General features: G+C 35.8%; 2 protein-coding genes across 5 annotated transcripts; both read right to left on the reverse strand.

The window, feature by feature from the left end:
* Positions 1–247: 247 nt before the first annotated feature.
* LOC102616881 (AT-hook motif nuclear-localized protein 5) lies at positions 248–5,410 on the reverse strand. 2 transcript variants are annotated; one of them, XM_006476537.4, is made up of 5 exons: positions 4,235–5,410; positions 3,549–3,616; positions 2,912–3,007; positions 1,027–1,185; positions 248–834 (listed from the first exon to the last, which is right to left on the reverse strand). In XM_006476537.4, exons 1-5 carry the CDS (start codon positions 4,665–4,667, stop codon positions 607–609), a joined length of 984 nt encoding a protein of 327 aa, XP_006476600.2. In that variant the 5' UTR covers positions 4,668–5,410; the 3' UTR covers positions 248–606. The 2 variants fall into 2 exon arrangements, with proteins under 2 accessions (XP_006476600.2, XP_006476599.2); XM_006476536.4 differs by having other exon boundaries at positions 2,912–3,043; positions 4,235–5,407.
* Positions 5,411–8,553: 3,143 nt separating this feature from the next.
* On the reverse strand, positions 8,554–24,581 carry LOC102617380 (lysine-specific demethylase JMJ17). Of its 3 annotated transcripts, XR_370466.4 has the most exons (34): positions 22,817–24,581; positions 22,265–22,322; positions 21,799–21,921; positions 21,538–21,595; positions 21,282–21,421; positions 20,319–20,477; positions 20,140–20,226; positions 18,846–19,028; positions 17,681–17,833; positions 17,382–17,573; positions 17,035–17,100; positions 16,811–16,906; positions 16,501–16,587; positions 16,298–16,414; positions 15,987–16,194; positions 15,811–15,875; positions 15,516–15,574; positions 15,274–15,405; positions 14,988–15,147; positions 14,547–14,882; positions 14,041–14,223; positions 13,832–13,893; positions 13,381–13,459; positions 13,078–13,227; positions 12,847–12,980; positions 12,392–12,512; positions 12,235–12,308; positions 11,500–11,644; positions 11,124–11,273; positions 10,021–10,116; positions 9,771–9,866; positions 9,497–9,696; positions 9,022–9,318; positions 8,554–8,876 (listed from the first exon to the last, which is right to left on the reverse strand). XR_370466.4 is itself a non-coding variant. In XM_006476538.4 (33 exons), the coding sequence occupies exons 1-33, from the start codon at positions 24,151–24,153 to the stop codon at positions 9,072–9,074; spliced, it is 5,553 nt and encodes a 1,850-aa protein (XP_006476601.2). In that variant the 5' UTR covers positions 24,154–24,580; the 3' UTR covers positions 8,554–9,071. The 3 variants fall into 3 exon arrangements, 2 of the variants coding, with proteins under 2 accessions (XP_006476601.2, XP_006476602.2); XM_006476538.4 differs by having other exon boundaries at positions 8,554–9,318; positions 22,817–24,580; XM_006476539.4 differs by having other exon boundaries at positions 8,554–9,318; positions 21,285–21,421; positions 22,817–24,579.
* Between the last annotated feature and the right edge of the window lie 466 nt (positions 24,582–25,047).

The following is a 25,047-nucleotide window of genomic DNA, read 5'->3' on the forward strand; positions in this document are numbered from 1 at the left end:
AGGCATATATAGTATCGTTAACCGTTCTGTTCACTGCGAATACATAGAGGTCAAGAAAGTTTAGTTCTTCTTTCCATGGGTTAATTCTGGCTTTACCAACCATTTTTTGAATCCAATTGGACAACTTTCAAGCAAAAAGCTTGGCTGATCCGCTTCAAAATCCAAACAATCATTTTGGACTCAGTGCAGTGGATCCTTGTCCTTGACTCCTTGGACAACGGACGTCGGTAGCTGTAGTAGTAGTGTATTGCCAACAACTTAATTACTTAAATCAAATAAAAGGAAACAAGAAATGGGTTACAACATAATCTAGACACCTTAAAAATTAAAGCACTAAAGAAAATGCTAAAATTTAAGACAACAGACTGACTATTTTCTCCCAAAATCTTTTCAACTCCAACCTGCTAACCGAAAAAAAAAATGTTTGACTAATTCCCACATTTGTTTGAGAACCTCGAGATGACTCTGTTATAGACTAAGTTAGCACATACCCCGCGCCCCTAGTGGGCAAACAAGGTGGAATCTCAGATGTTTATGGTTTTCACAGACAGTACATTTACAACAACACATATGTACAAAACACCATGTGTTTGTCGCAGCAAATCATCATCCACGAGTCAGGTCAATATCTGGGTGGGGGTTTCTCAGATCAGCTGTTCGAAAACCGGACCAGGCATTCATTGCGGAGGGGGGAAAATTTTGGGAGGCAGGTGGATAAATTTGGGTAGCTGATTTATTACTCGGTGGCGGCGTAGAATTCTTGTCATTTTCAGGGGCAGCAACTTGCTTGCTCTTGATCTTAGAACCACCATATACAAAACTGCATACCACCACCTGCAGTAGGCAATGTTTATCATTTATTACTCTTCAGATCACAGACTAGAAATCACCTTTTAACTCCACATACATGCTCACAGACTAACTCATACCTAATTAACGCATGCCTTCAATACAAGCAACATTGAAGACAGTGAGTAGGGATACAAATAGATCAGGTGATGCAATTTGGAGCAATCAGTAGCGTACCTGAACTGGGCTTGCTGCGATAAGCACAGCAACTCCACCACCGAATACGTGACCATCAGGACTTGAAAGGGAAGCACTTACACCACCAGTTCGATCACGAGGACTGCCATCTTCAGCAAGTAAGAATGAACCAGACAGGCATAATATCTCGAAACGGCCCTACACAAGCTAAATAAATCAAATCAGTTCCTCCATTCCATTCAAAATGCTGTCACGGGGAACAAAAACACAAATGTAAAAGGGTAGAAAGAAATGTATGAAGACTGAAGAGTTTAGAGTTGTTTAAAATTCAACAATAAAATTAGTAACCAAATCATTGGGCCAACTATTCCTTTAAGAAAAGGGAATGACATTTGAGTGGCCAAATAATGGATTCTGCAGATACCTTAACTCAACCCTAATCCAAGGTTGCGTCCTAAAAAAAAACGTTTCTTTCTAGGATAAGATAGGTTCAAAGTATAAAATGTTGGCAATTCTTATAATACAGATTGTCAAGAATTAGAGAAGGCCAAACAATCCAATTTGTCACCATTTGTCCTATGTAATGCACTTTTCATTGAGAGATGGACAGGGTAGGACATTAAACGATTGACACCTCGTTCTCAAAACAAGTCTTATTTTTACAATAATGAGAGTGCAAGTGTCCCTAATTGGGAACAGGAACTAGAGAGTCTCTGATCCTGTATAGGGAAGTACTGAGAGAAGATTCAGGTCACCCTGCCTCATTCCTATCATTTATAGGCACTACCCTTATATACTAGGGCTTCTAGTTCTACAAACCATAAAGCAATGGATAAACTCAACCTAGACTTTATCTGGAAAAAGGTATCTGATAAACATGAAATTGGACAGCTTAGCTGCATAGGATTTTTCACATCAGCCAAAAGTATAATCCCAGAAAATTAAACAGCATTTAACCAATGAGAAAGATGAAGCCTCAATAGCATCGCATCTCTATCTTTAGGAATGTCATTTTGCTATTTTCCAGCATTGTATAGGTTAGGCTGATTTACCAATGCCCTGGAAACAAGCTACTAAATTAATCCAGATTACATCTAGAATGATAACATAAACCAATACATCTTGATTCAGCTGCTATCATCTATAATCAACCCACTCAAATTGCATCTGCTGTGGCAATGCCAACATAACCACATCTGTTACACATAACTCGACCTACAAGAATATACATAGGTTGATGCTTCTGGCTAGTATATATCTAAAAAAGACACCAGTAATTGACTGATAAGGTTCATGTCACCTCAATTGCATCTAAGCCATCACAACACTGGCTACTCTCAAACCAACTAGCAAACACCATCAGATCCTTACCACTGTTAATATTCTAGCACCACTAGTTAGTCAAGATCTTAGTGTCCTCAACATATCTTCGTCATCCAATCCTTGCCCAATAATTTACAGATGTTCTTAATTTTACTCCAGCATACACGCATATTCACAGAAAAAGCCTACTGCAGCCTTTTTCTCTGAAGCAGAAATCATAACATTACATTCACTGCTATCCTTTTATTTTTGATGGGCTCTACCCTTTTAGTTGGATACCCAGAAATCCCTTGGTTACAATTTATCAATGGTCACTTTCTCAATGCCCTTCTGTTAAATTCCACAATTAGATTCACTTAACAGAGCTAAAGAAATTTCCATCACATTAATAAGACATTACAATCCATAAGGGTAAACTATATTTGCTTGAAAAGTCACTGATCAAAAACAAAGCATGCAATGCCTTCATATTCCACATTATGAACCAAAACTATCATGGAACTAGCAAAAGGCAAAGAAATGGTAAAGTACAAAAATGAAAATTTTTTTGGTGAATTTTTTTTTTCCAAAAAAGAAAAAGATACAAACAGAGTGCTTCAACCTCATAGGTGACGGTGGGCACTGAAGTTGCAGGCTGACGGAGTGTTACTGAAGAAACTGTACCACGGCCTGACAAGATGCACACAACCCTTGGCCTCTGTTGTGAAAATGACAACATTTTAGCCACAATGTCCTACAAAGGATAAAACTGTCAGCTCCTAATGTGGTTTTTTTTTTTTTTTTTGGGGGGGGGGGGGGGGGGGGAGAAGAGGTCAAGTTAACAAAACAATAAGCAAAAGTTCCAAAATACTGACATCATGAATTCACATATACACATGTGAAATGTAAATTACTCCAATTTATGTTTCATTGATGTTAAGTACCATTAATATAGCTAATAAAGCATAAACTAATAGTTGTATCCAGGAAGCTTTTACTTCCAAGAGAATTGGATGAGCCAATGGATACTAAATGAAATCTATATTAAATGACAGCCACCTATTAGATTTCTAGGAAGTAATCACCATACTGGTTGGCAAAGCAACTTTTCATTGCCATCTTTAAAAGCAACCACACCACATCATATAGGCATGTTTCTAAAATCATACGATTTAAACACGAATAGGAAGTCAATAAATGCAAAGTGCAATAACATCAAAAACATAAATAAAACAGAAACTGGAATGAGTGTAGCATACCTCTCCAACTCCAATGGAGATCACATGCGGTGCAAAAGCAATTCCAGCTGAACTATTCATCCATTCACCTACATAAAAGTAGTTAAACAGTTTGAGAAGCCCCAACATGAATTTTAGCATGCAAACAGAAATAAAGATATCAAAGTGCAAGGCATAATTAATCACACTATCATTAAAATTCATGACCTCTTTTCATATAAATATTTCACAGAAAACATGAATGCAAGGACTGTTTCAGAAATTAGAGGTCCAAACATAAAACACGTTCATCTGTAGAAATTCTGGCTTCTGTTTCCAAAAATAATCACCAAATTCTAATAGTGTTTTGCAGTCACTAGTATCTACAATTGCTAAAATTAGGTGGATCTCAAAAAGTAAAATAAGATGGTCTAAATAATGGATAATTGATTCAAAGATACAAGCAATACACTAAATTCAATTTAAAAAGATGAAAACAGATGACTATTATTGCATGTCTTTAATAACTGACCATAGAAGAAAATATACTCTAAAACGAGTTAAAAAAAAATGCTGTCTCCTTAATTAAACACAAAAAATGCTACAATATTATAAGGTACATTATGACTTATGATCACTATCTAGATAAAATGCATCACAAACTGAATAATCCTGTAAGCTACAATATAGTTGAGACATCAAAACCATATCAAAAGTAAAAGACTTGCCAAGAGTAGCCAACTGCTGCTTCCTGCCTGTCCCAGGAGGCCGCCCTCTACTCCGTTTCAAGGCCTGCGAATCAGATGCCGGAGAACGCTTTGGCCTGGCTGGCAATGGCGAAAGCCCCAAGGAAACCTGCCCATCAGGGGCATATTTGCGGGGTCTACCTCTCTTCTTCTTCACTGGATCACTTAGTGGCACCCCGGATGGCACACTCATGTTATGGCCAAAATTGACATGTTTGGGCTCAACTGCAAATGTCGATCCCACATTTGGTTGAGTTGGAATGTTAAGATTTGACGAGGATCTAAACCCAGGTGGGGTTTGCATTAAACCAGATTGTGTTGCTGAATGAGAACCACTGAATGCTCCTCTATGTTGTTGAATGTAATAGGGACCAGAGACACCCCCTGATGCAACCATAGCTTCTCTTCCGTCCATGCATTTACTAAGTAGAAAATGAATTTTTTTTCTTTTTGGGTAGCTAGAAAATGAGTCTATTAAGCCACTTAAGCTAAAATCTTAAACTAAATACACACAAGATCCTGATCTCCCTAACACCACATCAATTACGGACTCCAAAGGAGATTTTACAAATTACAGGGAAAATCTTATAACAAACACAGATTTGTATATGTCTAAAGAAAAGGTTTGGGAAAATGAATTAAAAAAAACTCCCCTTCACCCTAAATCATGAATTTGAGAGTGTAATCTCAAAACAAAACAAGGGTTTTACGGGGGTTTCTCTTAGAAATGAAGAAAATTTATAACCCAGACAAAAGAAAAAAGAAGAACATAAGACACCAATTAAGCTGCAAGATACAGTTAAAGTTTATACATTTCAGTCAAGCAAAGCCATTGAGGAACTAATCAGAGAAAAACGAAAATGTAGAAAATAAATCGCAGTTAAAAGTGCAACACAGAGAATCTCAACTAGAGATCAGCTGACGGACCACGCTTTTGAGTACATGAAAAAACAAACAAAACCCTAGATTTGAAATCTAGGGTTTTGAAAAGAAGTGCAGGAGGTGGAGAAAAGGAGAGGAAAAGAAAGAAAAGACAGAGAGAAAGAGAGAGAGAGGTTGAGACTTTGAGTGTGAGAGAGAGAGGGGAGGAATTAGGGGAAAAAAATAAAGATGAATTGAAAAATAAAGAGCTTTTGAATTAAAGTATGAAGTTGAATGAAGACCTCTTTTTTGTTTCTTTATTGTTAAGTTGTCACTACTCATAAGTAGTAGTAGTAGTAGACTAGTAGTAGTACTGGTCAGGTAAAGGGCTGGCTGGGGTGTGGCCCTGACTGAGAAATGCGTCAAATTAAATTTCTGACTAAAATATACATTTATTTGTTCATTGTTTCTCAATTCTCATACAGGTACATTGATTGATGCTCTTGTTTATCAAGTATAAATATTTAATATATTGGGTTTGGGGAGTAGTTGAAAAGTGGGATGGTAAAATTCTGATCCGAATTTGGATATAATTACATCTGAATTGATATTTTTGATGTTTGAATTTGTATTCGGATCTGCAAAAATGTATGTGGATTCGGATGCCAATAATACTTGTGGTTAATATTAGGCAAAATCCCTCATCTCAGTAAGTTCCAATTTAACTTACTTATAGTTGACTTGTTTGGAGACAAATGAATCTTATTCACCAGCCATACTTGAATTCTTAAAAATAAAAACTTGAGACGTACTCGAGAAGAATTGCCCATCTCAAAATCTCCTTTATTGTTGTATGCTTTAATTCATGCTATTTCACCACTCCATCAAGAATTTTTTATACTCTTTCAGCTTGATAAACAAATTGATCTCTATAAACCCTAGGAAAAGGGAAGTGAATCGTCATCTTCTTAAACCAAGGATTTAAGATATTCTTATAACCACCACTCCATGGATAACTTCCCAACATTTCTCGTACTTGACATCATATTTTTGGCCATTTGCCTAATCCCTGTATTGGGTAACTTCTCCCATGAATTTATTCACAGTATAATCTCACAAATTTTAGGAAAAAAATAAGTTAGAAATGGAATGTCAAGATCCAAAAGCAATTTTTGTAACATACAAAACTAATCTCAATGAGCACACAAGACCTTTGTCAAATCCCACTTCGACTCATTGGGCAAACATTTGTAATGTTTGTCAATTTGACTTAACTAACCAAATGCATATTTATACAACAAAGCAATAGCGAGCATTAGGTGAGTTGAATTCCATCGAGTTTTACAATCAATAACCAAATTGTTGATGTTTACAATACCTATTTTGCACACTATAGCCTCAAAATTTCAACTCTTCCATATCTAGTAGTCAAATAATTGACTTTATCTCTTATATTTTCAACACCTTTATCCATCACAGACATCTTATCCCTCACAATCAAATTCAAACACGAGTATAACAACAGATGAGAAAATTTTCCCACATAAACTCAATGAATTTGGTAAAGATTTATCCAATAATACATCAATCATTATATCATTAGCCACACATTATCCATAGTCACAGTTGACACATTCTTATCAATATTTTAATCCATCAAACAATCATACAGAACATTACATTTTACTTCACCTCTATGTGGGGCTAACACATATAAAACCTAATAATGCAAAAAAAAAAAATTGTAATAATGTAATTAAAATACATTAATATTGAAATAAGCAAAATATACATATTAAAAGCGTTACCTCAAAATGTGATACTATTAGGAGCATTTGCCTAATGTTCTCGAAATTCTTTCTTAAACAACTAATAAATGATTTTTTAAGTGCGTAGTCCCACTAGAATAATATGCTGATACTTCTCATCCGTGTCTATGTACCTCTTGATATTATTGCATATATATGAAGTTAGGCTACTGCCACTATATTTGTGCCCGACCCTTCATCAACATTGTCATTACCATGGCCATCGGTACATTCTACAAGTATTGAATCCAATTCAACTTGAACAACATTGTCATCTTTAGGTTTGCGGACATCTTCCAGTCTAACTTCCACATTATTATCACTATATTGCACAGAATGTAAAATAATCTACAATACGATCAATTTTATATGAAAAAGTATGCCAAATAATATTCTATTGAAGTTCAAAATTAAAAGGTAAATGATATATGAAGTTTAACAATGCTTTTTACTTTTATTTTTATTTATTTTTTTTTTTTGCAGCAACCAGTTGATGACGATTGAGCAATGAGGCAATGGTGTGCGCTTAGTGAGATAGATAGTGTTTGACATGGATACAAATTGGGGGTTAGGGAATTGAGGGTTTTGGATTTACAAGTAGGTTAGATTCTTTGGATTTATTTTTTAAATTTAAGTCATTTAACTTATATATTTTTAATTGAATTTTAGTTCAATAAATATTCAAATTAAAAAATAATATGGATTCGAATGTCTGATTTTTCAGATGCACTTTTTTATCTGCACTGATCTTTATTGTTAACATTTGAATTCGCGTTTTAAATATGTAAATCCTAATTTTTTTGGATTCAAATCTTTTAGATTTTTATAGATGCAAGACCTAAATTTTTATGTATCACTAATGAAAGGGTTTGACTATGTTAAAGCTGCTACAAATAAAATTTTCTTCATAACTAAATGATTAAAGTTATAACGTACTTTTTATTATTTATTATTTTACGTACATACATATAATTTATGCCAAGGTAACCGTGGCCCTAATGAAAACCCAACAATAGGCTACAGTGATATTAGAAATACCCTTTTTTGACTAATGAAAACCCAACAATATGCTACAGTGATATTAGTACTTTAGTAGTACCCTTTTTTGACGACCTTATCAGGATTGCTACTTCTTTCATCCATGGGCAGGCAGGCCACAGTTTTGTTTTCTATACAAGAAAAGAGCCAAACAGTGGAATCCGACGGGGCTGCAAGCCTGCAACTGACCCCACGATGGCATAGCGATTCAAGGTGTCGTAAGTAGCTGGAGTATTTTACAAATTAAAACCATTTACTTTTCACGCCCTTTAATTCCTTTAAAACACCCAAATTTTCTAACCGCAAATCACATAAAAAGAAAAACTATTATGACTTCTTTACAAATGATTAACCCCTACCATCTTTAAATCTTAATATATGATATAATTGATTTTTTTTTATATAAAATAAAATAGTTTTGAATCAATAAAGAAATAAGTCACTTACCAATAAGTATTTTTTTGGGGAAAAAGTACGTTCATAATTCAATTAATTTATTCTAAATGATAACCAAATTAACTGAAACTCTATTATAAATCTTTTCCTTTTTGATAATTTTCATTAAAGAAAGAACTAAAAAGATAAAAAATAAAATTTCATAGGAATGTTGGAACCTCATCTCTTAATTGACTTAAAATCTCCGTACCCAACATTTACAAGCATTTTGATAGTTTCTAAGTTACATTATCTGCACCTAATCAATTGCATTATCCGTACCTAATCAATCGGCTACTTGCTCTCTTTGGCCTATGCAGTACAATCAGTTGGCCAATCCTGCTCCCAGGTCATGACCTTTTTAGAGTATTGGCCAATCCTATCCTTTTCTTATTTGTTAGAACCTATTCCGCACAAAATTCTCCGTATGACATTTCTCTCCTCCAGTTGAAACCCGTCAGAAAGGAAAAAAATTTGCTTCTCTGGGGCCAGGAAGAGAGCAGAAAAAACAGGTCAAAATAAAGACTCTTAAATGAACCCTGGCACCCACCTCACGGTAGAGGCAAAGGGAAAATGGAAGAAGAAAAAAAAAAATGGAGAATTGGACTAAGAACACTGAGAGCTTACGCCAAAAGAATAAATTGAATGAATGATCACTATCTAAACTCTGATCTTCTTCACTGTTGTGTGTAAATAAATGGACAGAGACTATCCAGCACTGTGCGTTTTTTAGCTGCTCTTCTGAAAGGCTTCCTATTATGCCACCATAAGTTATCAATTCCACTAGAACAGTCAAATACACTGCTGTTATTTGCGATTGCTAGCATCTTCTGCGCTAGGCCTGGCTCAGCCTTCCTCAGTTTCTTTCTCGAGTTTGTGTGTTTAGGAGAAGGTGTTTTGGGCTCTAGAAATTCAGCGTTTGTTCTGTCAAAGTCATACAAGAAAAAACAGTCATTTAACTGTATTTTTTCACTAAATTACATCCCGTGGGCAGGGGCGTGGGGGGGACAAAAACAAGCACCACCTGAAAAACATTGAGGAAACACGAAGAACAGAACATGCTCACACAGTGACAATATCCATGGATGAGCATCATTCTTACCTCCCACCATCCACATTTTGTGGAGTAGAAGACTCTTCTGCTTGAGGCTTACATGCTGCACAGATGTAAATCTCTGGGGCAGAAAGTAATTTTACACAATCAATATGATACCACTCATCACACTGATAACAAGCGATCATTGCTTTCTCATCATAGGGCTTCCGACAGATGCAGTATAGCATACTTCGAGCTCTTAGTGACTGCATCAATCAAGAAAAATAAATAATTGATGAAAATGTGAAGCATTCGGCTTTACAGCAACCAAATAAGTTACCTTAAGTTCCTTCTCCAAGTAAACAGGCAAATTTTCTCCCTCTGCAATAAGTTCAAAGACTTTATCTAAGCTTAGAGCCCCAGAATCCAGTACTACCTGTAAAAGAAAACAAAAATTGTAATAATAATCATATAAATAATACCAAATCAACAAGAAAGAACATTTAAGTGGTACAGTTGAGGGAGATTTCACTTAACTGCAAACACAACCCCCAAAAAAAAAAAATAAATAAATAATAAAATTTAAGCACCTTTTTGGCAACATCTGCCCACTGCGAGCCAATGCGATTCAGTTCCATCAGCTTTTGCCTGTAGTGATCTTTGGGTGATATGTTCATTAACAGTCCCTACAAAGTATTTGTAACTGCAATTAGCACCTATAGAACATTCATATAAAAAGTTCCATTGCTAACATTTATATTGTAATGTGCATGTTGCCAAACAGAGCAAGAAAAGTCTGCACAGATTATCCATCTTAGGAGAAGTTATAAATAAAAAGCAAAAAATTCCCTGCAAAACAGAAAATTTGAAATAGAGAAAATAATAATGGTGGGTAATAAATACACAATTTCTTACAATGATATCTACATCCAATCAGATTAAATGCACAAACAGAAAAACACACTACAATTTTTTTAGCGGGAAAATATCATTGGGTTGTCACCATACTTAAAATGGCTAATAATCTTTTTTGATAAAAAATGATATACGTCTATTACTATCAAAAAGTAAGCTGGACTAGAGGTCCAGTGCAGACAGAGAGGCTAATAATCAAATTAGTAAAAGGAAAACCATAACGAATATAGACCATAAAACATGTCATCCATCTCCAAGGTACCAGATGCTATTTGACAACAATAATTCAACATTGGCTAGAGAAATATGCAAAAATCACAAATTCAGGCAGAAATTGAAACACAAATTCCAAATACAAACACCTCACCACCAGCAAAAACATGAAGGATGGTGAGGGTTTGACTTCTCACCGACCTAAAACCTCAAGGATCACCAACACAGTTCCATGCACAATTTCATATTCATTCATGCTAGTGTTCATGGCACAACCATATTTGCTCCCATTAAAATCTAAGAGATTAGATATTTGTGATTATAATACCATTTTCCTAGTGCTTTTCAAAATATAAAGTACTAAATTACCCTGAGTATATTTATTTACTATTGCTTTGGGTACACACACACACACACACATCACTACACTATCAGCTGATGTTTTCACACTGTCATCCCAATTTCACAATTAAAACACCAGTAACAAACCACAAGAAGATTATTCTAGGTCAACAAAATTTCATCATGATATGTACAATGTTCTGAGAAGCCAGGGGCAACATACCTCTTTCAAATAATTTTGTATCTGTCCAATTGTAGGCTTTGTTAAACCCTCTAATAACTTACTAACTCTAACTCTCCACAAGTTTCTCGCTAATGCAAAGTCAAGTGCGCTATTACTTTGACGATCGAAAACTCCAGCTGCTTCCCTGGCCTGTGCAGCAGAACCACCTCTAATCAGGATAATCAAGCCAGTCAGTAATTATGCTATTTTCATTTTTATGGTGGCTAGTGCCGTCTCTAATGACTGGAAGATGACCATCACAAATTGGGATAGAGAGAGAAATATGCTGAATCTATGACTAAACACAAAAAACCAAAAGAAAAAGAAAAACCCTCTGCGGAATACAGGGCAGAGATAGAAAGATTGAAATAAGTGCCTTCAAAGTGATAGTTAATTTATTGGAGATGACGTGGAGATCTTTATCCAAATAACAGGATTCAAACTTCACTATATCAGTCAAGCAGGTCTTGCATTCAAGAGCTACATCCACAACTTCTTGCAGTACATCTTTTGCTTCAATCCTGTAAAAAGCAACAGCACTTGTCCAAATAAATGTATGTTTTGAACTTTCAAGAAAGGATCACCAAAAACAAAAAAAAAAAATAATAATAAGATAAGCATTTTCAATCTTCAGATATCATAGGAACAGGGGGAGGGGGGGGGGGGACGCTCAAAGCAAAACTCATATCATTTTTACTTTCAAGTTAAGCAAACTGTTGTCATTCTCATATTATTCCCAATCTGGAGCTGAACAAACATGTTATCAACACTCCCAACTAGTTTGCAGAATGCAAAACATAATTAAGGTTTGAATTGACTTATAGAGGGACAAGAAAACTAAGAAGACTAGCATGCATCATATTTCATAAATGCTAATTGTAATTAAAGGTTTAAAAAGATGCTACAAAAAAAAAAAAAGAATTATATGGTTCCCTAATCCCCAAGTTTCTTAAAACTTTCATGTATTTTCCTTTTAAAAAATACTCCACAAACTTTTCATAGAAGAAGTAACAGGATGCGGCAAGTGAAAGATGAAAAAAATTCTTAAAGATCAACTATTGATTTGATACAGGATGCTTTTAACATGATAAGCATACACATAGCAGCTTACCCTCTGCAAAAAAATTCAGAATCTGAGAGAAGCTCAATCAACATTCTCAAATCAGAGCGCTTCCCTCCAAATCTCTGTTCACGAGAAGAAATAAAATCAGATTCTGCTATGAATTACTCCAAAAGATAATTGGCGTAACAGATGGAAATTGTCACACCAGAGGGCTGCCTCCGAACTGAGATACTGATTCACTCTCAAAATATTGGCAATAAGGACATATGTAGGCTTCTGCATGATTTCTATCAACTTCTGTTGGTCTTAAGCACTGCAAATGATAGCTGTTTCATATGGAAGAAATCAAAATCATGCATTTGCCAGATCAGATGAATTTAGAAGAACATGCAGCAACACAACCAGAAATCATGATAACTAGATATGCATGTCATAGAGAAACTGATGAGTGAATCACAAACCAATTACAACTACTTCAAAGATCACTAACAGATATCTCTTAAGGTCAGAGGAATTTACATTTTAGATATTGGGTTGCTGCTCAAAGTTTCCACAATATTCTTACATGAAAAGGAGCCTAAATAGTAGAACCCCTGACTATTAGCCTACCACAGAGACAAAAATCAAATATGAAATTGAACATAGCAACAAATACCTTACCAGTCTTTGCATGCAGAGCAAATTAAGAATTCAAGCTCCTTGGAATCACTCTCACAGCACATACACAGAGTCATCGATACTGAACCATGTGGCTTGTTATATATGTACAGTGATCTATGTACAGACTGTTTGATCTGCACAATATTAAAAAGGATTCTCAGTTTACATGATAAATATCTAAACGACCATCATCTAAGCTGTAGGAAATAAAAACAATCATCTGATAAAGACCTTCTGCAAAAGACCAAGCAAAGAATTCTTATCTCCTACAGAAGTCCCTACAATTTCCTTGCAGCGTTGCTTCCAGTTTTCAACCTTATCAACTTTGGATAGAACCTTCTCTAGCTCTGGACAATCAAAAGCAGCAGCTTCTCCTAGTTCCTGTTTATGATAAAATTTTCAAGCAAGCAACACTAATAAACATAGTGCTTGAGATTCTCAAAGAGGATTTATGCAAAAGGGGTAAGAAAAGGAATAAATAAGCATAACGCATTCATGTGTAATCACAGTTTATCAAGCACACAGACAGCATACCTTGAGCTGTAACATCAGAGACCAAGATTGTTGCGCACACTTGAGATTAAAGAATTGATGAACTTGTTCTTGCCACAACCTGTATTACAGTTAAAACCAACAGAGCAATAAACTATGCAAAAAGTTGCTAATAATCAATAGAGACAAACCATAATGGGAAGGTATATGTCTCCATATGCTTCATGTTAGTGAGTTTGTCCTCATAATAATCATTTATTTACAGTGCTCAACATTAGATCAAAATCCCAATGGACCTGTCTAAGAAAGATTCCCAAGTCTGACATATAACATCACCATGCATTACATGTAGTATAAACGACATGTATTGAATACATTTGTTAGAGCATCATTCAAAGAGACCCAATAACCACAATGCATCTACATGTCAAATTTTAGGTTAGAAAAAGAAATAATGAAAAGAAAAAACATATAGAATAATCATAAAACTCACTTGTGTTTCTGAATAGCACTCGTAAGTTCACCAATCACAACTGGAAAGGAGAAGTTAATTCCCTGCAAGCAGAAAAACCAAGTGTAAGTTCGGCATAGCACTGATTCCTTGACAAGACCAAATACAATATCTTCAGAATCAAAGTTGAAGCTGCATATTCTTGAGGACCCAAAGGCACTACAGAGAACTAACATGTATAATTCTAATACCTTACATCCAGCAAGAACTTCTTCAACATCACTCAGCTTACATCTTTTAAACTTACACGGAGCAAAAATGACTTCCAATGCTCTTTTAAGCCATTTAACCCCATGAATCAAAGAGTTCCACAACATACTTGAAAAACATCTGGTAGAAAGGCCTTCTGCAACAGCCATCAAGCTCTCCACATCCTACAGGTAAGACAGAGTAAACTTCATAATATGCCAATGTGTAAGAATAGGTATTGTTTAGAACAATCAATTTGTAAAGCTGTTCTGGTAAGTTTCAAGTATCAGATGAGAAAGGAAAAGCCACCTAAAAAGAAAGGAAGAAACAAGAAGAACGGATATAAATTATATGCACAAATTTAGGGCAATTTTATACAAATTCCCATAAAGAAGCATGGCTCTTCTACAGATTAGACTTTTAATAGAAGGAAAAAACCACAAGATCGTCTAACACAAAAATCAGGATAAAATAAGGTCATGCAAATAATTGAAAAACAAATGATCACCTCCAAAGAAGGAGAAACAGAGAGGAAAGAAAGAGCCTTCTTGCACCAATGCAGGGTAGAACATGCATTTTGAAGTTCTGAAATCTCATGGAAGTCAAAACCAAGAGACAAACCACAATTCGCAGCGGATTCCATTGATGTAATTAGCTGTTCAATTTTTGAAACAAGACTGTTGCTCAGACCATCACCAATGTCATCTTTATCAAGTAAGCATCTAGCATCTTGTAGAAGAGAAGAGGCATGATTTTGCCATCTCTCACAATTATTTATAACTTTTTCAAGCTCTGTTTGTTCTTTCAACGAAATCTTAAGAAACTTTGACTGAGAAACCAAGTCCTGCAACATTTAGATCGACTTGTCATACTTTGTGCTCCACCCAGTTTTTGAACACCATGCAGGAGACGACATGAAAAAAGAAGAGTCTATTAACATAAAAAGAACCTTCAAACTCTCAAGCCTCAGCAAAGAACAGGAGGCAGGTGCTACAGCAAACGCAGAAGCTAAAAATAGCTCAGAATTCTTTAACCATGATTTAGCTGTTGATACTTCATTTTGGACTTCATCTAGCGAAGGTAGAACCACAAATATGTCTTGTGAAGCTCTAAAAGATTTGAATTCAATCATAATAAGACAAATGGAAGTTAGCTAAGGAACTCAAACCGTAAAAAGAAATAAAGAAGCATTACAAAACAAAAAAATAAGAAAATAAGATAAGAAATGCCCAAACCTGATAATATCCTCAAATTCGCACATCTGAGCCTTGCGTATAAGAATATCTGCTGCTCTTTCCTCCCAACGCATAGCAGCGGCCAGTACTCCAGACAAATCAATGAATAATTTTTCTCTCTCAATCTGTAGTCTGGTAAACAGATATGCCTCGTAAAACTTACATAAGATATCATGTACAAAAAAGTGAAAAACCTTCCACACACTCAATTTTTGAGATTGTATTCAGGCAAGAGAGCATACATGACAGCCTCCGCCGTCACCTGCCGAATGAAGTCCAGAGGCATTTTAGTATCACATGCCTGTAAGGAAGTTCCAAACATTTTATTAAATCAAATAATAAGCATCCACTAAAAGCTTGAAGCCTAAACAAATTAGCATTGCATCAGACTCAATGAATGAAAACCAGTCACTTTTTGGGTCATCTGAGGCTTTCAAAACGAACAAAGACCAGAGAGAAAGGAGCACAAGAAGATCCATTGTTATAACATAAACACCAACAAACAGAAGTGTGAGAGGAAACAGAACAAGGAATTACCTTCAGAGCTTTCTCTCTGCAATGAGCCTTCTTCAGCTCAACCTCAACAAGAGGCAAGTCATCAACTGACCTCGAAGAAATAAAATAGAACCAGCATTAAGGAGACATAAAATGGAAACAAAAAATGGGCAAAGATGGGACTGTAACAAGGAAATTGCATATCAAAAGTAAGAAACCTTGAATTCTCAAAGATGCTCCTTCTTTCAAAATGCAATTTAATTCATCAATTACATTGTGCTGATCCTTCCTTCCATTAATGTTCACCAAAATATCATTTAAGCGGGCGATCCAAAAAATGGCATCACTGTGGTATTGCTTTAGAAGCTCCAATTCAGGCATATTAACAGTAAAATCGCCCAGTTCTTGAAGAAGCAGTTCAACAGTCTGAAAAGTCAAGATTTTGAAAACTTACAACTTAACCAAAGAAAAACTCGATGAATGCATAGAAGAGAAAGAGACAGAAACAAAAGAGATCAACTAGGCTAACCTTTAGACTCATAGAACCCCTCAATGCTTCACTGCATCGAGCCCTACATGATTCGGCTTGCCCTATCATTTTCAAAAGCATATCTGTCTGTGGAACTTCGATTTTCAGATCCAATGCCTGTTCAACATAACATGAAATATTAGAGCCAATACTTTAGAAAATGTCAAACCATACAGAAGCACAGACTAAGAAATTGAGGTTACCTCTGACTCTAACTTGTAAAGAACATCAATCTCGATTGCTGCAGGACATTTGTTCGAGATGCATTTTCTCACACTGTCTCTCCAGACCTAAAGAACATCAACAGTAAAATGACAGCAGCATTATTCACTATAGTCACACCACCGACCACAATCAAATTTAAAGCATGCATTAAATGAATGTTAAATAACCACAGCCCCCAAGAAAGAAACACACACAAAAGACAAAACAAAGGATTATCAAGAACAAAAAGAAAGAACTTGAATTAATGCACAAACACGAATAATAACTAAATTTGACAATTCAATATACCTTTGCAGAAGAAATTCTCTGAGATAGCTTCTCACTTTCTACTATATAAATTGGTAAGCCAGAAGCTCTGGAATACAATAGCTCCAACTCAGAAATCTGGAGAGACAATGACGAAAAATAAACAATAGTTAATAAAAACCAATCAATTCAGCCAGAGCACACTTTCTATCAACTTTAATACAATACTACTAATTGGAATCAGTCATAAGAGAGCAGACGCATACCTTTGAACAAGCTGAGAGGGCAGCATTAATTTCCTGAATCAGTGACCTAGCCTCTTCTGCATAATTCTGATTAGGAATAAAAATAAAAATAGTAGAGATTTCAATAGGCAGATCAAGTGGAAATTTCAATTGGCAGATTAAGTGGAGAAGATGCAAGAAAAAGCTACATAAAGAATTTTGAAATTCATAGCCATAAATAAGCTGCATAAACAATTTTGAAACAAGGTTCATAGCTATAAGTAAATGTCTTGATGATAGAAGAAATGATAACGTTTCCTTGCAAATTCCTGATCATACATCTGTGAGGCAACACTTATAAAGTACAGCTTTCTGTAAAGTATTACAACCTTCAGGATAAGATGTCCAGGCTCATTACACGGCAAAGGATCAAAACCAAGCAACTCATTAACACAATCCAGGTGCACTTTCTCTGAATCAGAGCCAGGAAGAGATGACCAGTTCTCTGCTTTATGAAGGCAATCTCTTATCCCTTCTGCCCATCTCCGAGCTTCAATCAATTTGTTCACCATGTCCCGGACCTATATACAAAACACATTTTTTTTCTTGGTGAGTAAATTATTGTTACAAGATGTAATAAATTTATTTATTCAACTGTTCGTGAAACAATTGAGGGCCCAAATCTCACCGCATCCATCTCAAAACCAGCCCAAAGAAATTGTTCAGCTTCCCTCAAAAGAGTGCCATAAGCATCACTAGAAAACAGGCCCTGAAGAACCTTAAGTGAACAAGAAAGCCATTGTTCAACAAGCTGAGACATGGTAACACGAACACCTTTGACCTGCATCCATTTGACATTCTTAATATAATATTCAATAATGCTATGCTTACTCAGTTGGGATGCTCAATTTGTATCCCAACTAATATGTCATCAATTATTTATTGCCATGTGTATGGCATTGGTTGATTTTATTTTTACAAACCCAATTAATTGATGCATATAAGATGCCACAGCAATTGGGATATAACTAAGTATCCTGAGTAAGTATAGCATTACTAAGGATACTTTTCAGAATTCCAAAGGAATGGCTCAGATAGTTCAATCTTAACATTTGGCAGAAATATTTGCTGATCAAAGACACAGCTTCACCACACAATTAATATCAAGATATCACATCTATTAGAAATAAAACTTTTGTAAGCTGATATCATGATTTATACAAACATGGATAATCTCCACAAATGCAAGCATCATACAAATAATAATATAATTGCTATATGTAGTCACCACAATAAATTTACTCTATACATACCAGGGGAATTAGAAAATATGAATTCAATTAGTTGCAAATAATTCTTCAAGTCTCAAAATAGAAAAAAAAAAAAATTCTTCAAAGTTCCCAAAAGACAGCCCATATCTGCTAAGAAAGGAGAATTAATTAACACTTAAATAACAAAAGGATGCACAAAGAAGACTCTCTTGTTGCATCTGCCTCTTAAAGACCAACTGGTCTCATAACTCCAATAATCCAACCAGGGAAAATAGACAATTCACCAAATCTCTATGTTCTCATCCAACTTGAATGACAAAATATCAAGAATGAAGCACAGATTTCCACTGTTTGAAAGCGGTCTTAATAGTGAGATGCAATGAAATATTTGAAAGGAAACCCCCAGCATGATCAAGGACAAATGCATAGCCAGGTAGTAAGTACTCAATTTGTCACACTAAGAACTCTTCAGTCACAATAATTTAAAACCCATAAAATAAGATAACCTATCAACCAAAAGCATTATGTAAGAAAGTTGCTCATACTCTGAAACAGAAAAGAACAAAGAAGTTATAACAAAACCTTTTTGGTCAAAGTAGTTGGCCGGTTGGAAGATGAGATCTGTCTTCTTAAATTATTACTTTCTGATGTCTCCTCAGAACTATTTCTATCAACGGTAAGAAACAAATCATACAATTCTGCCAAGGTATGACGATAAAGAAGATGAAGTTTTCTGGTTTTACATTCGCAGAGGTGCTCCCAGTGCTGCATAAAAGCCACATAGAATCAGTAATTGCCAAGGAGAAATTGCAACAGCAGATTTGAAATTTTAAAAAGCAGAAAAATTTTAGTGAGGCCCAAATTGATTTGAATCATCTTATTTATCAGATTATTCACGAAAAGAGTAAGAATATAAAATGCAATAATAAAAACTTGAACAAAAATGTTGAACATAGAAGATTCATCAGTTTGAGAAGCTTATCAATGGCATTCCAACTTCAGATAAGAAAATGAATAAACATACAACAACGCGCCTTTTGCATCTACAAGATTTCCAATCTACTTGATTTCAATAACCTAAAAATAAGAAAAAGGAAGGACCACGCCCTCATGGTTTAACAAAATGGTCATGAAGGCCACTTATTTTCAGAAATGGTCACAGAACCCCTTTTGTGTTCAGAAATGATACGACCCCAAAGGTTTGGCTATAAAGGGGGTTTATGTGCCCCAAAAGGAATCTATGTGACGATTTCTGAAAACAAGGAATTGCCCACGACCTTTTCGCCAAAACAACAGGGGTGTCACTGTTCTTTTCTCCTAAAACTCTGATCCTGATCAATAAATAAGGAAATCCACCAATAAGCCAATAAGTTAGGATATCCCAACAGCACCAATAAAAAGTACAAATAAGAGTTATGGCATTCAATTTCATATTGCAAGAAATCCAACAATTTCTGGGGATGCCCAAACTGAGAAGTGTTGCACCCCCTTTGAATGAGTGCATATTCTAATGTGCACCGAACTAGTTAAGAAAGAAAAGACTTTTTTAATAGATTAAGATTCAAAGAAGGAAAAAAAAAGTCTCGATAAAGAACAAAATTAAATTCAATTTATGGTTGTATAAAAAGGGCCAAAAGGCTGAAGCTAATAGAATTAAAGTCTTTACTTGTAAGCTAACTCAGGAAAACATACAAATTGTAAAGTCTACCCCACTACCCCCACCCATGGTATAACCAGGTGGACTACCTGGGTATTTCCTTCTCATTAATAAAGTTTCTCAAAGTCTACACTGAAAGGAATACCACAGATGGAACATGCAGATAATTTAAATAACCATAAAATTACTGTAGCATCTTAACAACAAAACTCTGCTCACCTCCAAACACACAAAAGCAGCTGGCCTACAACGGCAAGCAACAGCACTGAGATACAAATATTGCCGACATATAATACATGTTGGATCCTAGAAAATCCATCAAAAGAATTTATCACAATCAATATAACCATATTGTATCAAGCCAAGAACCAAATATAAAAATGAAAATATGGAATTACCTCTTCAGTACCCACATACTCTGGGCATTTCCGAGGGCCCATAGGAGTTGACTTGATGATGCCTTTTCTCCAAAGCCTCTCTCTCCACATTCTTTCTTTGGTATATACTCTCAGCAATTCTCTCTTCAAATAAGGTGACACTTTGCTATCAAGATCACTCTGCTCAAAACAAAATAATGATCAATTAGGTAGGAAAAGAACAGCAAAAGACAGACGAAAACATAATTCAACTAGCAGAAATCAAATGAAAGTGCAAAATGCTTTTTTTTCTTTTTTCTTTTTTGTAGTAACTAGCTAGAATTATCTACGATGACTAAAGGTAGACAAGAAGCAAACCAGATGCCCTAATAATAAGCAGAAGTAGCTTATAAGCACGGCCAATTTATAGACTAAGTTCCACACACATACACATTCCAGTTCGCGCATAAAGAAATTACTTATAGGAAGGAAAAAGGGAAAAACAACCTCAGAGATTTTGAACTCTCCATCTCAACTGCAGAAGTATGAATAACAAGAGCATAGCATTACAGGAAAGATCTCGTGGAACTTAAGATAAGCTAACTCTCCTCAATTATACGCCACTAGCCCCTCCTAGATTAAACTCTACTTATTCCTAGTTCAAACATAAATATACCTATGTAAGGGACCCTTTGCAACAGCATTTTCATCTCTTCAACAGTTCAGTACAAAGTTTTCACATCACATTGTTAGTTTAAAAGTTCGGTGCCCTGAGGTCAACCTTTCACAGAAAGACTCTGGGAAGCAGTGTATACTCAATTATGAGTTATAACCTATTACTGCAGTTTGGACAGTGACTTCATATTATGCCATGTGTTCTCTATATATTCTTGAGGGCCTAAGTCTCATTTCTACTTCATCTGTTTTTACATCCATGAAAATATGAATGTCCTCCTCTTCAATCTTAGTTCAACTAAAGCACGTAAGACAGGTCAGAAAACTTACAACCTTGGCTACAACACAAAGGAGCTCCTCATGAGATAAAACGGCAGCTTTGTGATACTGCTGATACAGATCAGCTCCAAAACCACCATGAGGTAGCCAGTCAGCAGGAGCAAAATTGACAGCCTCTGCACAGTTTAAACCTGAAAAGACCAGAGAGCAAAAAATTTCATCAAGTGCAAGTAACTCATTAAAGGAGACAAAAGCATCCTTCTAAACCAATCATCATTAATAGAGAACATTATGGCAGTCAGCAGACCAAAATTAAATCCTGCGTGGTAAGATCTGGGGAATGTGATGACAAAGTTTCCAGGCTCCTGCCAAAAAATACACACAAAAGAGCCACATAAAATGCATCCAACTAAATACATTAAAAAAATGGCATTGACTACCACAAAAAAATAACACATTTTCTAAAGGCCTAGTCATTTCATAAGTTGACTAGAAAAGAAACTGTACAACGAGTATAGACAAAAATGTACCATATAAGAAGCAAAACGGTGATATTAAAAATACAAACCTGTAGTACACTGTAGACTGGAACACCATTTTCTACCAACACTGATGGATTCAACATAGTGACAAGTTGAAAGAGCAAATCAGGTTGTGCATCAAATAGATCAGGAAGGCTACTCCGCATAACCTGAAAAAAGAAGGTTGACGTCAGTCATGATCATTTTGTTTGGAAGAAGAAACTGTCAATCAACACCGTGGAATACAACAGTGCACAATCAAACTTTCACAATGACTTGCTCTCTTGTGCATGATAGGATGTAGCCAAAAGTCAACATGAAATCATCATCGAAAAGAACAATCAAAATTTGCTGGGTATATAAGCTCAGCCAACACATAGCATACCCCTCTTCTCTCAAATTAGGGAGGAATAAAGAACCTGAATAACAATTTAAAAAAGAAAAAGCAATTGCAGGCTTTTTTTTTCTTTTAAATAAAAAGCTGAAAAGATGAATTCCAATATGAAGAAGTACCTTCTCAAAAGCACCAGCTTCACTTCCAGGGACACTGTACCAACATTTTGGATCTCCCCTATGACATAAGAGCAGTGAATCAACTTTCTAACTAAATCAATTTAAAAGTTTAGCTAGCAGTACCTTGCAAAGCATAAAAGAAGTATCCACCACACTGAACCACCAGAAGTACAAGAAAATGAGAAATTGAAATTCCATTCTACCTACTTAGCACCAGACCAAGTTTTGGATATTTAACTGAAATTTTAAAAAATAAAATAAAAAATCATGATAATTAATAAGCAATTGAAGCGCCTTTGTAAGGGCAAGTAAAACTCCCAATGCCAATAATTATTAAAAAGACAACTCACCTACACTCTACCAAGTATCAACTTTCTTTACAACTCAATGGTGGTAGATGCTAAAGTAACCACTTCAATGCATTAATTCGTTTAAAAAATAAATGAAGAGTTCCTAAGATGAAAAACTGGAAGGGAAAATAACGCGACCAATAATGTGTTTGCTCCAAGACAACACTACCAAAAAAGGGGGTAAATCAGCATGGCTACATACCAGTGATGATAATTCATTGAGTAAAAACAGTGATCTTCAAAATGCCAGCAAAAAGCTGAGAACAACATGCCAAGATAAAGCCAAGGCACCATCACCCCAGTAATGTTATGATGAACCATCCGGAGTATTGACCCTTTCAACTTTGGCAGGTTATTTAGATTCCACGGGCTATTACAATATTCATTCCATACATTGGCATCCACGGATTCTGGTCTATGGTCACATACACGAGGAAAACCACTTCCATAAATGGAAGTGTCCAAGTCACTGCCATACATAACTTCAACATTACCAGCTGCTCCCTCCACAATTTCCCAGAACTTTTTCTCCATTTGAACACGCGAAGCAGATCCTGACCTAAACCTTTTCTTTTTGGCCCGATCAGCTACTCGTCTGAAAGATTCCACTGTATACCGCTTACCTGGCACGAAACCAAAACTGTCCTTATCAGAATTCAAGCACTCTAGGCAATACCAATTCCCTCGAGGAACATGCTTCAATGGGGGTGACAAACAATAAACGTGCCACCCCTTGTTACACCTATCGCACAAAAGCATAACTTCCCCATGCAACCCACTTTTGCATTGCTCACAAATCTGATCAAGCTCATCCTCCTTATCAACCTTATGACAAACCTTAACTCTCTCCTGATCACCGTTATTCCTCCGCCTCCTTTTCGAGCTCGAACGCTCAACCTTGTCTTCACTCTTTACATCCCCATCTAACCCCCTCTTGCAACCTTTTGTCGCCTCTTTATTCAACTTATTGTAATATTTTTCGTAATCATACAAATGTTTATAGTACAATTGACACAAAACGTGCCTAGCACAGTCAGAAATCTTCCCATTTGACCTAACAAACCTAAAAACCTCCCCCCACTTCTTCTCCTTCACAACTTTATCATACCCTCCAAACCTCTTCGCTGCATTAAACAATTTACACAAGTCCAACTCCTCGCCTTCAAAGAACACCTTCTTATTCAACTTCGTCCCAATATGTTCCTTCAAAAACCTACTGTATTCCAACTCAAAAGTCTTAGAATCACAAGCGGCCGACCTTGCTTGCAACTGGTGAATTGCCTGTGTTTTTGTGGGGAATGTAAAAGAACCTAAATCCAAAGCAAATGGTGGTTTCCAACTTTTAGGTGGAACAATCTTGCAAATCCCATAACGCTCAGCCTCTGCCCTAATTTTACAAATATACTCTAATGGGTCCTTAAATTCATCTTCAGTAGGATAATACACCGGCCCAGATGGTACACTCAATGATGCTGATTTTGATGTTGATGCCACACTTAATTTTTGCCCTAACACAGCACTAGTTCTTCCCTTCCCCATTAACACCACCACCAATTACACTTCTTAAGCATATGTATTTATCGACGTTTTCTTGATTTGTCAAGATGATTTATAATATGTAGAGTATATATATATATATATATATATATATATTTGCAGTCTAGGGTTTTAGGCGTACCTTGTTCTTAGTGTGTAAGTTTGTTTCGTGGGAGAGTTTGTTATGGTAAAGGAAACGTCAATGTGAAAGTTGATCGTGGGGATTTTATAGAATAAATATATCCGGTGGGTTAGTACTTAGTAGCATAGATATTTGATTTTGAGTCCCGAAAAAGGAAGATATTTACGAAAATGGTTACAGCTCTTTCTTTCTTTCAGGTTTAATAGGAGGGAGAACCGGACCGGAATGGGGGGCAACGGATCTTTCGATGTATTTCCCGATTTAGTTAATAGTTATTACCTGCGATAATAACATCGGCGTACCTTAACTCCTAAGACTTTTCAAATTAAGATATAATTTGTCAATCATATCTATCTCAGCATTCTTTTTATGTTTCTCTTGATAAATTATCCACCTCTTTTCTGAAATGACTTGAATGCCCCTTAGTTTGAACTTTAAACTTTTATGTTGTTGATGGTCAGTATCCAATACCATACGGCTGTGTTCGGTTGAGAGGAGAGTCGGAGGGAGAGGAGAGCAATTCGAAGTCCTCTCAGATTTCCACCGTTCGGTTTGCAATAATGAAAAGGAAAACAAATTCTATGGGATTCGCAATTGCTGTAAATTATGGAATTCCGTTTCCTCTATGACGAGTGAGGAAATCGAATTTTATCTCAGCAGGAGAGTAAATTTACCTAGTTGTCCCTTAAAAACTCATTTAATTGTTGGAAACATATTAAAATGCATGTGGCTATTTTTTTCGGCATTACCAGTGC

Source organism: Citrus sinensis, chromosome 3, assembly GCF_022201045.2.
Source record: "Citrus sinensis cultivar Valencia sweet orange chromosome 3, DVS_A1.0, whole genome shotgun sequence".
In the NCBI taxonomy this organism is placed as follows: Eukaryota; Viridiplantae; Streptophyta; class Magnoliopsida; order Sapindales; family Rutaceae; genus Citrus; species Citrus sinensis.